The sequence below is a fragment of the Lolium perenne genome, chromosome 5 (genome assembly GCF_019359855.2).
Source record: "Lolium perenne isolate Kyuss_39 chromosome 5, Kyuss_2.0, whole genome shotgun sequence".
NCBI lineage: Eukaryota > Viridiplantae > Streptophyta > Magnoliopsida > Poales > Poaceae > Lolium > Lolium perenne.
Window position 1 is genome coordinate 125,832,730 of NC_067248.2, and position 13,736 is coordinate 125,846,465.

The 13,736-nt window shown below is 53.4% G+C and overlaps 1 protein-coding gene across 1 annotated transcript; it reads right to left on the reverse strand.

Moving 5' to 3' along the window:
- Window positions 1–4,053: 4,053 nt before the first annotated feature.
- On the reverse strand, window positions 4,054–10,541 carry LOC127299843 (serine/threonine-protein kinase D6PKL2). The gene is made up of 2 exons (XM_051329882.2): window positions 9,955–10,541; window positions 4,054–5,278 (listed from the first exon to the last, which is right to left on the reverse strand). The coding sequence occupies exons 1-2, from the start codon at window positions 10,473–10,475 to the stop codon at window positions 4,396–4,398; spliced, it is 1,404 nt and encodes a 467-aa protein (XP_051185842.1). The 5' UTR covers window positions 10,476–10,541; the 3' UTR covers window positions 4,054–4,395.
- Window positions 10,542–13,736: the final 3,195 nt, after the last annotated feature.

A 13,736-nucleotide genomic window follows, 5' to 3' on the forward strand; every position in this document is an offset into this window, starting at 1 on the left:
GTGTGTTGCACCAAATATGAGGACCAATTTCTCTTTCCAATGGTTTGTGTGCACACATGTTGATGATATTTTGGACACTCTTCCGTATGTGTTTTTGCCAAACTCTCCACTTATTGCTTCAAGGATGTTGAACAATTTCTCTTTCCGATGCCTTGAGTGCAATAATGCACATGAGTTTCTACATGAGATGGACACCATGGTCGTCTCACAATTTGGAGTTTTTGTGTTCCCACATTTGGAAGATGTTCATATGGAGTTCTTACACATTGACCTTGCACATGCATTATTCTTGATAAATTTGTGTTGTGCTAACGGTGTTGTGAACATGAAAGGACATGTCATCGATGATGTGCTCCAATATCACACACAAACATACGTTGCTTGGTCTTTGTTGCGTGAAGGTACAAATACATACTTGTGGATAAGCTTCAAGGATTGGTTTCGACCACACACATCTACTACCCAAGACCTCTCCATGAGAGCACACCGACATTACGATAAGGTGACCTCCTTCTACATAAGGCCCCTTGCTAATCCCGTGGAACATTGGCTATGCTTTGAGTGTTGCTTGGCTTTTCTTGTGCTATTGATAGGGCTCTTGACAAGTGAAGCGACATTCAAGCGTTCGTGTCATCTACCTCCTCCATACATTCATGAAGATTTAACGTCGAGGACGACTCTTTTTCAAGTGGGGGGAGATGATGCAGCCCGACCTTCGGTCTTCACCGCATCATGTGCTTCATCGCCAAGACGGCACGCAAAGGTGAATCTTCTCCTTTACACGTGCCTCGAATCGCCTATGTGGGACGATATACTACTTCATGCTCCGTCATATCTTGATGATAGGAACTCGACGACAAGTACGGAGGAAAGAGTGGATGCCATGGAGACCCGAGGACGCAAGGCCGATGTCACGGAAGCATGGAAGAGAAGGAGAAAGAAGAGCTGGACGCTCCAGGCCGGAACTTCCACCCCTCATGGCCGGAACTTCCGCCCAGATTCCATCCAAGATTGAAGATGCTCACACTGAAGAGCTGCGACCGGAACTTCCGCCCCTCATGGCCGGAACTTCCGCCCCCGACCGGAACTTCCGCCCCTTAGGACCGGAACTTCCACCCCCGACCGGAACTTCCGCCCCTTAGGACCGGAACTTCCGCCCTATCGAATCTCAGCCAGATCTCAACCCCTTTTGGCTTGTAACTTACCCCTTCGGCCCCTACCTATAAATAGGCACCTACCCCCACCTTCATGAGGGAGAGATGATGTTTAGATGAATTGGCTTATGCCTCTGTTATCCCCTAGTGGATTTGGGAAACCCCCACCTTAGGTTAATTCCTATTGTACCACCCGGGCTCCGATCGAATCCTATTGTATCTCTTTGGTGACTTCTACCAATCTTGATCTTTTGCTTGCACTTCTACCTATTTGGTCTTTTGCTTGCACTTCTATTGAGTTTGGTCTTTTCACCCTTCTAGATTCATAGGATCTTCGATTCGTCGATCTTTTTGCGGGACTTCTACCGAAAGGTCTTTTCCTGCAACTTCTATCGAGTTGGTGGTTCGGGCCAACGAGGACAAACCGATTGTGTGTGTGCGTGTGTTTGTATCGAGTTCTTCGCGTTCATCCACTTCCCCGTGAATCCCCCTCCGCAATCACACTCACCCGGGTCAAACCGTGAAGATTGGGCACACCCTCGGGCCTAGCCCGCATCAGATTATGTTGTGCATGATCACACATGCGTTTATCGCCTCCCACATCCTAGACTCAGACTAAGTGAGAGCAGGGTACCTGACAATGGCGAAACGCTGCAGAAGCACCCCAAAAGCACGCTCAACATCCTTGCATGCTGCTACCTGGCATGTTGCAAAATAAGCTTCCATCTCGTTTGGTGGAGAGGGAATTGTCTTCACAAATGTAGCATACGTCGGATGGATACCATCAGCTAGATAGTACCACTTGTTGTATGCGTGGCCATTTACCTCAAAGTTCACGGCAGGAGCTTGTCCCTCAGCTAGCCTGACAAACACCGGAGAGCGCTGCAGCACGTTGATATCATTGTTTGTTCCTGCCATGCCAAAAAATGCATGCCAAATCCAAAGGTCATGGTTTGCCACCACCTCAAGAAAGACATTGCACTCACCAGTATGCCCCTTGTAGATCCCCTGCCAAGCAAAAGGGCAATTCTTTCAGCCCCAATGCATACAGTCAATGCTTCCAAGCATCCCAGGAAACCCTCTTGCTGCATTTTTTTCTGGATCCGAGTTATATCATCTTCTCTTGGTGCTCTTAAATAGTGTTTAGCAAACACCGCTATGACGGCTCGACAAAACCTGTAGAGAGTCTCTGTACATGTCGACTCTGCCATCCGTAGGTAGTCATTGGTTGTATCTGGAGGAGCTCTGTATGTGAGACAGCACATTGCAGCAGTGCACTTCTGAATTGAGGTGAAACCCCACAAACCTGTGCAATCTTGCTTGGCAACGAAGTAGTTGTCGTACTCCCTGACGCCGTAGACAATCTTCAAGAACAGCTCCTTCTTCATCCTAAACCGGCGCCGAAATTCCTTCGACGAATGAGTCGCGTCGTCGTTGAAGTAGTCGGCGTCAAGAAGCATTGCGCCGGCTTGACGATGCCGGTTGATATTCCTCCTCTTGCCTGGCTTTGAGCCGCCGTGCCGAGGCACGATGAAGAAAGGCTGGCGAACGCGCATCATGCTCGTCAGAATCAGGTGCTGCTGTTGCCGCTGGACAACCTCAGTGTCCTGCTCCTCTGTGAACAGCTGCACCATCATCTCGTCGTCGTTGTCCATCGCGGCAATCGGACGAACACCTTGCGGGCGGGGCGGTTGTGCCGCAGTTGCGACGAGCTCTATTCCGGGCGAAACAGCGGCCGCCGGTCGAGGGGATGGCGGCCGTGTTGATGGACGGCGGTTCCTAGACAGACGGCTGTGTCTATTGCAAGCAGGGGCGTGGCGGCGACGGCGATGGTGGCGATCTAGAGGGGTGGGGGTCGGCTCGGGCGTGGGTAGGAGGCGGGAAATCGGTGTGTCTGCCTGCCAGGCAAAACCCACGCTCGTTTTTTAACGTGCTGCGAGGCGCCGGTGCGCCCGATTCGCTCCCTACACGAAGGGGGTGACACGGGGATGCCGGCGATTCTATTGGGCTCGAAAACTAGCCGGGACCATTTGAAGTGTACCTGTGCGAGCCATCAAATCGCTATCGAAGCCGTGGCGCGCTGGTGGAGATGCTCTGACAAAGCGTGTTGCAAATTCCAAAGTATGCGCCCTCGTCCATCTGGGGCCCACGTCCACATGTCTTCTAGTTCACTGTGATTTTTTGAACGGTTGGGCTAAATTCGGACTAAATCGAGTTAAATTGACAAGTTTAGGACAACGATTCTTGAATTCGCGAGTACTCGCAGATTAAATCGAGTCACGCGTGTAAATAACTGCAGATGCATTTTCTTCTTTTTCTTTTTTCCATGTAGGTGGTTGACTTGCATCTGATTCCTAGCACGCATCGTGCATGATCATTGTAACTGCAGTCATGCACGCATCCTTTACTTGTCAACAGCAGGATAGGATAGGACAGGCTCTGCCTTTTTCACGCTGCCGCAGCTACCTGGTAAAAACAACAGCATCTTTTACCCGGCGATCGAGCGATCACACACGCACACCGTTGCAATGCATTGTAGAAGTACGTGTCGTCTGCGACTGCGAGTCCGGTGGCGCATCCAAAGGCGAAGCGCACGGGCGCTCAGGGAAAGTGAAAGAGAAGTGAAGGAAAAGGCGCGCGCAGAATTCCCGGGGCAATGATCGGATCCCCCCTCCGCCTGCACATCTCGCCGTGTTTGGGTCCACCGGCTGGTGTCCCCCTGCTGCCGCCCAAAGCCCAGACCTGATCATCTGCCATCAGAGCTTCTAATCATTCGTTCCATCCTCAGGACGGGACGACGCACACCAAATTATTCACAATGCGAAAAGAACTTTTGCTACTCTACTACTAGATCGCGTAGCAATTACTCGGAGATCTCATTACTCGCAAACACCGCTCATGATAATACAATTCTACTCACTACTATATTATATATGTGTCATACCATCCGAGAAATGGCGGGCAGGCAAAGTCAAAACAGAACGGAACATGAACATGGTTAAGTTATTGCTTGAGCATCGTGCACGCACGCACGCACACGGCCGGCAGCTATTTGACGCGACAACGCAGCGCCTGCCCGCGCGCGCCCAACCCATGGGCTGCCTCGTGCGCGCGGTCCACCGGCATCCCCACCACCACGTGCACCGGACATCTGCGCCTCGGTCCCGGCGGCGGCAGCATCTTGTTGGAAGCACCTCCTAGTACGTGCGCGCGCGCGCGGGAGCTTCCTGTCCGATCTGACCTAGTAGTACTCCACGGGCGTGCCGGGGCAGCTGTCGTCCGACATGTCCTCGACGTCGTCGTTAGGGACCTTGATCATCTTCCCAGGCCCGCCGGATCCTCTGGCTGCCGCGACGCTGAACGGCGGCGGCACGTACGGCGGTGCGGCGCACCGAAGCAGCGCCCAGTTGACGCCGTTGAAGAACGGGTGCCGCTTAATGGCCCCCGCGCCCATGGTGGCGCCGAGCCGGCGCGTCGGGTCCTTCGCCAGCAGAGCGGTCACCAGCTCCTTCGCCGCAGACGACACGGACGGCTCCTTCGGGAACTCGAGCGCGCGGGCGACGATGTTCGCCAGCGTCATCTCGTTGTCGTGCCCTTTAAACGGCGTGGCCCCGTACAGCAGCTCGAAGATGAAGATGCCCAGCGTCCACCAGTCGACGGAGCTGCCGTGGCCCTCGCCGGACACGATCTCGGGCGCCAGGTACTCGTGCGTGCCCACGAACGACATGGACCGCAGCTCCACCGGCTCCGCCACGAACTCCAGGTCCAGCACGCCCGTCGGGAAGCTGCTGGTTGTGCTCGTGCCGTTCTTGGTCTTGCGGCGGCGGGCGCGGCGCCGGCCGCGGCCCGGGAAGAGGCTGAAGCAGGAGACGGAGGGCACGATGCAGGAGGGGATGATGCAGGAGGAGGAGCTTGAGGAGGAGTGGCCGGTGAGCGCGACGGGGTCGGAGATGACGTGCGCGGGCGTGGGCGCCGTCGGGTCGCACTTGAGGGAGAGGTCGAAGTCGGTGAGCATGATGTGCCCGTCGCTGCGCACCAGCACGTTCTCCGGCTTCAGGTCGCGGTACACGATGTCCATCATGTGGATGTACTCCAGCGCGGCCACCACCTCTGCCACGTAGAACCTGCCAACGCAGCAAAGTTTCAGAAAACAAACGTCAAACATGATTAATCACTACTATCAGAAGTTCAGAACTTGATAAGCATTTTAAAAAAAAATTCGCGCAAAAACAGAAGAAGCGTTATTGCTTTATCTGCACTAGTAGTAAGGGCATCTCCAACCGGGCGACCCATCCCGCGCCCGCGCGTCCGGCTGGGTCCAGTCGGACAAAAACCCGGCCCAACGCGGGGAAGCACCGCAAAAGCGGACGGCCGCGGCGTCCGGAACGACGCAAACCCGGCCCAAATCTGGGCCGGGTTTGCGTGGCCGCGGATGGCACGCGGCGTCCTCGCGTGTCCGCCCTGTCCGCGTGGGCCCCACTGTCGGTGCCCTGGTCCTATTAAATGTGGATCGGGAAGGGGGTATCCCTATCCGGTCCCCACTTTCCACTCGGCCGCACGCGCGAGCTCGAAGTTTCCGCGCCGCCATGGCCCCGAGCGCGAGTTCGAGCCGTCCGCCAACGACCACGAGGCCGGCGGCGGCCGGCAAGTCGCGCCGCCGGCGTTCGCAATGGGGCCGCCGGCGCCTCCCGAACGCGACCGGATCTACGTCACCGTAGCGGTGGCGCGGATGTTCAGGACGCCGGCGTCCCAATGCCGTGGGGACGTGCACCTCCCCCACGGGCGCACCCGAGCGAGATCGGGTTCGGTGCCGCCATCCCGGCTCCGGCCGCGCCCGCTACGCCGAGATCCGGAGGCGCCGCGCTCGGTGCCGGCGGACCTCCGACGAGACCCCGCGTGCGGCGACGCAAGTCCCAAGCGGGACTTGTGGTTCGAGGTGGAGCACGATGCGCGCCGGCGCACATGCTTCACATCCGCGACGGCGCGGCCTCGCGCGCGACCTGTGCACACACGCTGGCGGGCGGGCGCCGCCCGGTGGCCTCTACATCAACGAGCCGCGCCCCGGCCCGATCGCGGCCGCGGCCCAGGAGGAGGAGAACGACCGGAGGCTGCAGCGGCGCTCGCGGCGTCCGCGCGAGCGAGGACCTCGACGAGCCGGCCAAATGGCCGCACCTTGCCGAGGCGACTGCGCACCTCCGCGCCGGGAGGAGGCGGCCGGGAAGGCCCGGGAGGACGCCCGGCGGAGGCGTGGGCCTTCCTCGAGCCGGCGCGCCGTCGGGAGGAGGCTACGCGTCGGGCGGCGCTCCGGGAGGAGGAGGAGCGCCGGGCCACGCGCTGGCGGAGGAGGAACGCACGGCCACGCGGGCCGCGGCGGAGGAGGAGCGCTCGGCCACGCAGCCGCAGCGGAGGAGCGGCTCCGGCAGAGTCCGCGCGGAGGGCACGGCCGCGTGTGCCGGCGAGCCCGCCGAACCCGCACTCCGCACTTTGGGAAAGGGCGCGATGGGAGCCACTGGCCGAGTCCCCGGTGCCCTCCGGCGTGTCGAGCCGAGCAGCGCGTCGCAGCCAGAGCGTCGTCGTCATCGACGCCGACGATGACGAGTACTACTGGGGGTAGTACTGCCGACGGCCACCATGCTCGCAAACCCTGTCTAGGGTTTCTTTTTTTTTGTTTAAAGCCCATATAGGGCTTTCTTTTGTGTAAAAATTGCCCAAAATAGGGCTAAGTTTAATTAACCACTAGTTTAATGTTATTTTTGGCTGTTTTCCTTTTTTAGTTTTATTTTTGTTATTTTAATTACATATGCGGTGCGTCCGCGCGTTGGGCGCAGCGTGCGACCCAAATGGACACGCGGACGCGGGGCGCTGTCCGGGTGTCCGTTCGGCCACCCAAACGGTCCAAAACGGACGGCCCAGCGCGTCCGTTTGGGTCGCCCGGTTGGAGATGCCCTAATGCCGCCTGTCCACCTCAAATTTAAACTTTGGTGGAGAACTGCACAGCAAGCAACTAATTGCATACCAGAAAAGCACACAAGTGCATGGCTTGACTTTATTCACATGCAACCAAAACACTCGCACTGGCCACACACATGAGCCAACTCCAGTGTCACCTCACTGTACCTCTACCTGGCACGGTGGCTCACACTGTGCGCTCCGGTACTATCAAGCAAAAAAGTCACGAGAGGGGAAGCAAAGGCAAGAGACAGTACTCCAAGTAGTTCATCATTGATGTTGGGGACGTTGCACGTTGGGGTGGAGCCTTGTTTAATGGCGGAGAAAGGTCACATCGATCGTGCATGTGTGCACCCCACTCAGCCGATCATTCCTCGGGTTAATTAGATTAATCCTTACGGGCTACGGCAAGTACCCTGCCGAGTACCCCATTCATGGCCATGTCTGTGCGTGTGATTCAGAGCTGTTATTCTTAAACATCTCACATGGGGGGTTAACAAAACGGAGCCTCTCTTGACCAACGCATCGATCAAGCACTGCTGTTTAGTCGATCCATGAGAGTAGGGGAAGTATATTTTTAGAGCCATGTTCGGCGGCCGGTTCCGGCGCCGTGGCACGAGGCGGCGCTCGTGTGGCTCACCGGTAATGCCTACCACGACCGGCCACGCCATAACGCCGTCGCGTTGAATGAATGGCAACACTGTTGTTTAGCGTGCAGGTACTGCCACCGGCCGAAACGCACGACGCCATAGCATTTATGCTCTCTCGATCGTATACCTGCACTACAACCACTGCTGCTCGCCGCGTCAAACAAGGATTGATTCATTTTTGTTAGGACCCACACATCATATGCAAAACTTCTCTCTGGAGTGGCGCAGAAAGTGTTTTATTGTTGCCAGTTTGCCCCTGTATTTTTTTTTGTCGCTCGCTTCTCTTGCGTATTTGTTTGGTTCCGTTAAAGTTTAAGCAAAGACGTACGTTGTTGACCCGTGAATCCGTACTCCGTTCCAAAATTTCGCTCACATCTCTTTTTGATCATCTATTTTTTCCTTTTTTTTTGATAAAGATCTATTTTTTCTGCTAGAATAAAAAAGACTTTGGTTCATATGAATTCCGAAAAGATTGTAGTGGACACGCCATTACAATCTTACAAATTTTCTGTTCCTACGTTTTCCTTGTCACGCGAACCAAATATGCCTTAAAAACTAACACAGATTCAATAAACCAAGACAGAATTTAACCTGCATTTTGCCTAAATTTGCAACACGTTATTTGCCTCCTTCTTTATGTATAGTTAAAATTAATAAGCTCGCTAATTGGAAACCCTATATATTGAAAACCCGCAATCTATAATAAGTGTCATAGTTTTTGGTTTAAATTCGGTTAAATTTTAACAAAAGTTCGATACTTATTATGGATCAAAGGGAGTACATGTTATTATTTGCCATATATACACTTTCTGTTGAAGTTAGCAAGCTTGCTAATTGGACCTTTGATAGAAGACAGTTGATAAAGTAATAGCTTAGATATATGTTTGCTCTGAGAAGAGTTGACTAATGAGTGCTACGGCTGATGTATCTTGGACTAATCTCATGAATCGACAATGGAGCCACATGACGCTGTAATGGAGCGAACGTGGCCAATAATTCTACCACCGCTGTGTTTCCGAGCTGTACTCTACAGTTCGCTGCCGCCCGTATTTCTTGTCCTTTAATCTCGGTGTGTATGACCTGCATCCTAATTAACCGTCACATGGATGCACGCATATATACGGCCGGGAATGATGCTAATTCCGGAAGGAAATAATAACCTCACTCACCGTATATCTCGCGTGGGGGAGTTGATGTCGTCGGCAGCCAAATGATCATCATGAACTAGAGACATAATAAGGGAAGAAAAAAGATGATAGTTATCTGATGGGCAGAAGCATGCAAGCGCATACGCCAATGCCAGCTTTATTTCCGTATGGAGCTAGCGGGCTTGGTTTCAGCTTTCACGGCGCTCCTGGTCAGACTAGTCAGACATTGGACGGTGATTACATCCATGGGCGTGCAACTGTGTGGCTGCCTTCTTCTTCAGAGAGTTTCAGAGCATGGATGGAACCAAGGAACTGTTGGTTGCGACAGTGAGAAGGACAGTGGAGGCGATGGCCCATGAACATGCATCTATCTCCAGAGGAAACAGGGCGCGCAAGCAGGTGTGGTTTGGATGCGTATTCATGGCTTGGTTTGGCAAAACGGTATCATCCTCATGCGTCACGATCGTGCCTTGTTAATGAAGATTGAATTTTGGGTTAAGGATGCATCCAAAAAGGCAGCAATCGATCTGATATTGTGCTGTGCGCTCTCCATCAGGATGAGGATGAGGATGAGGGGGGCTAGACATAGTGGACATGAATGGACAGATGCTTGCCCAACCGAAGACACATGGGGCCAGCGGAACCATGCGCCCTGCGTCCACTAGATCCTTTGAAAATGTTGCGATTAATCTACGCAAAAAGGGTCGGGGGAACAGAGGAACAGCAGAGTTAAACAAACGAGGCCAAGTGGTGGTGGTAGAAGCCTGGAAACCGGCCACATTCTTCTCCGGAAAGGCTATGATCGGTCACTTAGCTGCTAAGACACAGTTCTGGCCTAAAATACGATCGGAACTTGGTATTGTTAAGAGAAACTCCATGTTAATGCACAAAGTATGATCGATCGGAAGTTGATGTTGTTAAATATATTCATGTTGTTAACCGAACGATATGATCTCAGATTACTTCTTTTAGAAGAGAGCTTCGTTAATTATACGGCTACGAAAAAACGCGTTTGTGTAATGTAATCGTAAACAGCGAGGCGAGCCGGCGTACCTGACTGCGGCCTCTGAGAACCTTCGGTTCGGCTGCCTCTGGCGGAGGACGTGGAGGTCCCCGCCGGGGCAGAACTCGGTGAGGAGGCAGGACCATCGCTCCCCCTCTGCGACGCCGTAGAGGCGCGGGAGGAAGGGGTGGTCGACGGCCTCGAGGATCTCGCGCTCCGTGCGCGCGCGGCCCTCCTTGTTCCGGCCCTGCAGCTCCTTGCGGTCCATCACCTTGGCCGCCACCAGCGCGCCGGCGCCCTGCTTGCTGCCGCGCACCTCGGCCAGGTACACGCTGCCGATGTCGCCGGCGCCGAGCCGGCGCACGAAGCGGATGTCGGAGAGCTGCACGGTGCCGAGGCGCGGGGCGGAGCGCGGCGGCGGGTGGGGGCCGATGGGGCCCGAGGAGGAGGTGGAGCAGGAGGCCGTGGCGGTGGAGACGGTGGAGGCGGAGCGGGAGCGCTCGGAGGAGCCGAAGCTCAGGCTCTGCAGCTCGTCCGCCGCCAGCGACGCGTCGCCGTCCGGAGGAGGCATTGCCGGAGCTGGATGTGGCAAGTGCGGGGACAGGGGAGGAGTAGACTGATGGTGTGCGTGCGTGCGTGTGGGAACCCTTTTAATTTGAAGGGCGTAGAGGGGGAGGTTGGTTGACGGATGGGGATGGGCCGGGCCGGAAACCCGCGTCAGATTTTGGATCTCCGGGGGACAGGCAGGCCCTGTTATCCGGGTGGTGGGATTCTTGTTCTTTTCCTGCACGATGTATATACTACTCCAGCATATATATGGTAGATAGATTTCCCTCATGGACATTGGCCAATATCATTTTTGTTCAGGAAACAATGGGACATTCCAATTACAGGCCGATTCGATCGGGATCCTGCGGCGAAGATCGCCATTTCTTTCCTTGCATTATGTGATCCATTGCCATAAACAAAAGATTTTGCTTCATCTGAGTGCGTCAGCGGGTTTGACCCGTACATTAGCCGCCCTAGCTATGTTAACGGCTCGAGAAAGAATTAGGGTTGCCTTGACACCGTTGTTGCCTCCTTGATTCCTTGAGCTCGAACCGATGAACGACGGCCAGTCTCTCTCGTGTCGCATCCTCCCATGAAATACGCGGCCCTACTAATGCGCTAGCAGTACTAATTTCGGGATTGGACGGATGTGTTTGTACTCGCTCACGCGCTACATAATCGGCGATTGACTGGCAGAGAGGAGCTAGCCGAGGCAGTTTTTGAACTGGTAATGCGCGCCCACGGCGCACCGGCGATCCGGGATGCGGCCAACTGCGTCCCGGACAAGCTACCGATCGAGACTGGACCCAACAACGGAATTTGGATGGACCAAACCAAACCAAGAGCCACCGCCTGCTAACGATGTGTGCGCGTGTAATTATCCTGACCGTCAGCACAGCCACACAGTGGCTTCGAACTTCTTCCCGAGCAACTCATTTCTCTTTTTCCCTGACTAGCCTCCTCCAAGTTTAGTAATACTCGATTAGTATGTGCAGGCGATTTCTACGGATGATCAGCGTTCTGGCCTGGGCCCTGAGGGGCCGGCAGTGGGAGGGACCTCTCGGTCGGCATAGTATGATACAGGAGGTCGGAGTTCGCGAGACATCTAAATCCTTTTTTCAGGGGATTCAGAGGAAACCGGCTACATAGCGATGAAAGACCAACATTGTCTTCTGGTGCTAATGATGCTCCTGCTTCTATCCGTGCGTGGGACTGGGAGCATTGCATGCAAGTTGTTGCCGCTGTGTTTCAGGGTTTTTGTTTGCGGGTCCCGGGCCAGTATCAGGAGAGTAGAGAAGGAAGGCAGCTAGGGTTTCCGTTCCTTCCGCCCGGCAATGCCATCAGTTCACTAAGCCTCTGATGGCCTTTCGGATCTTGGAGGTGTGACCGACCTAGGTTGCTCACTGGCGGGAGGATTCTCATTTCTTTTTGTTTTTCTTCTTTTGTGTCTTTTTTGGAATGGCGAGATGGCGGCACCTCTAAGTTCCGAGGGATGCTCCGGTGCTCCCCCCTAAGTGAAGTTGAGGGGTCATATTGAGTTTTTTTTTAAGCGTTGGGCTAGCCCGAACCCATATCCAGCCCGTGTATACCCATATGTATGGATACGGTATATGTACGTTACATTTAAAAAAAAAGGTGATCACGTGAGCAGTTAATTAAGATCTAATCCGCTTAAAACTCGCCGATCGTCGTGCATGTGTCTTCTGTTGTCGCGATCGTCGTGAGAAGAAGTTGTACTCCTCCGTCGTCGGAAACCCTAGCGCGAGCACGAGCTGGTGGGGGTAGGGTTGATCTTCCTCTCGGGAGGGATCTCGATCTGCCGCCGGCGCGCCAGCCGTCTCCGCCGTCGTGCACGTCCCCTTCTGTTGCCGCGATCGTCGTGAGCATTTTACTCCTCGTTGAAACCCTAGCGCGAGCCCGACGCATCAACCGAGCTGGTGGGGGTAGGGTTCCTCTTCTTCCTCCCGGGTGGGATCTGCCGCTGGCGCGCGCGCCGGCCGTCTCCGTCGTCGCCGTTGATCGCTCCAACCAGATAAGTGTTGGCGAGCGCGGCTAGGGTTAGGGCCGGCTCCTCTTGCCCTTGAGCGTGGCCTAGCGGCTTCTTCCTCCTCGGACGCATCGATCGACCCCTGTGGTGGGTGTAGGTTTACTCCGGCCGGCGCATCGATCGATTGGTAGGTACGTACATGATAACTCACCTCTTGTTGGGTCATTTTAACTTGTGAAAGAATTTGATGCGGATGTACTGAATTTGTGATTTTTGTTGTAGCTAGGAAATGGATGAGACGATGTCTGTTGTTTGTGAGGTAGAGAAGGTTCCTGGAATTGGAGTTCATGGAGATGAGTCAGATAATTCTAGAACGGGGCTTGGTAATGAATCTTTGTCAGGGAGGGAGAATATTTTCATTGGTTCAAGGTCAGATAATTCCATGAGCTCAGAGCATGGGATGGAAGCAATTATTAATGTAAGTGTATTTGATATATTCAATTTTTTTCATGGAAAGCAAATGCAGAAGGATAAATGTTTTAACATTGTCATGTTATCATTGAATATGTAGATGGACGACATTGACAATGATTATGAGAGAGATATTAGTGATGATGTTGCGTTGGAGGAAAACAGCGATGAGGTACATGGAGTGTAATTGTTATTTGATATGCAATGAAATGAGATTACCATTAAAAAGTGGGAAACAGTAATGAGGTACATTTACTTGTTGTCTTTAATTTTTGCAGGAAATATTTGAACTTGAAAATGTGTATGACTATTATGGTGAATCCGACGTGGAGAATTGTTTTTATGATGAGTCAGTAGTTGGCAAACATTATGTGGAGGCAAAGCCGTCGAAGAGCATGGAGGTACATATTGGTTAATTATTTGTGGAAACCAATTTTTTTAATAGCCACATAAAAAATTAGAGTTTGATTGCTATGTTTTTATGTGACAGTCCCATGTTGATGATGGTGATGATGCGAACCTCAGTCAAGCTTGTCAGGAAGAGGATACGATAGAGTTGTACATGATGATAAAGGAGATGACTTTTCCTAGTGAAGAAGCTGTATTCGAATTCTACAACATCTATGCCAACGATAATGGATTCAGCATCAGATTGGATAAGGTCAGATATAGCAAAAAAATTACGAAACATAGGCGTTACAGGCGTTTTTTGTGTTCAAGGGAAGGTGAGCGTGATCCAAAGTTGATGACCGAAGAGGGACATAGCCGGAGGCTCAGACCACTGTCTTGATGCAACTTTGAGGCGCAGATGACTGTGAAGTTGAA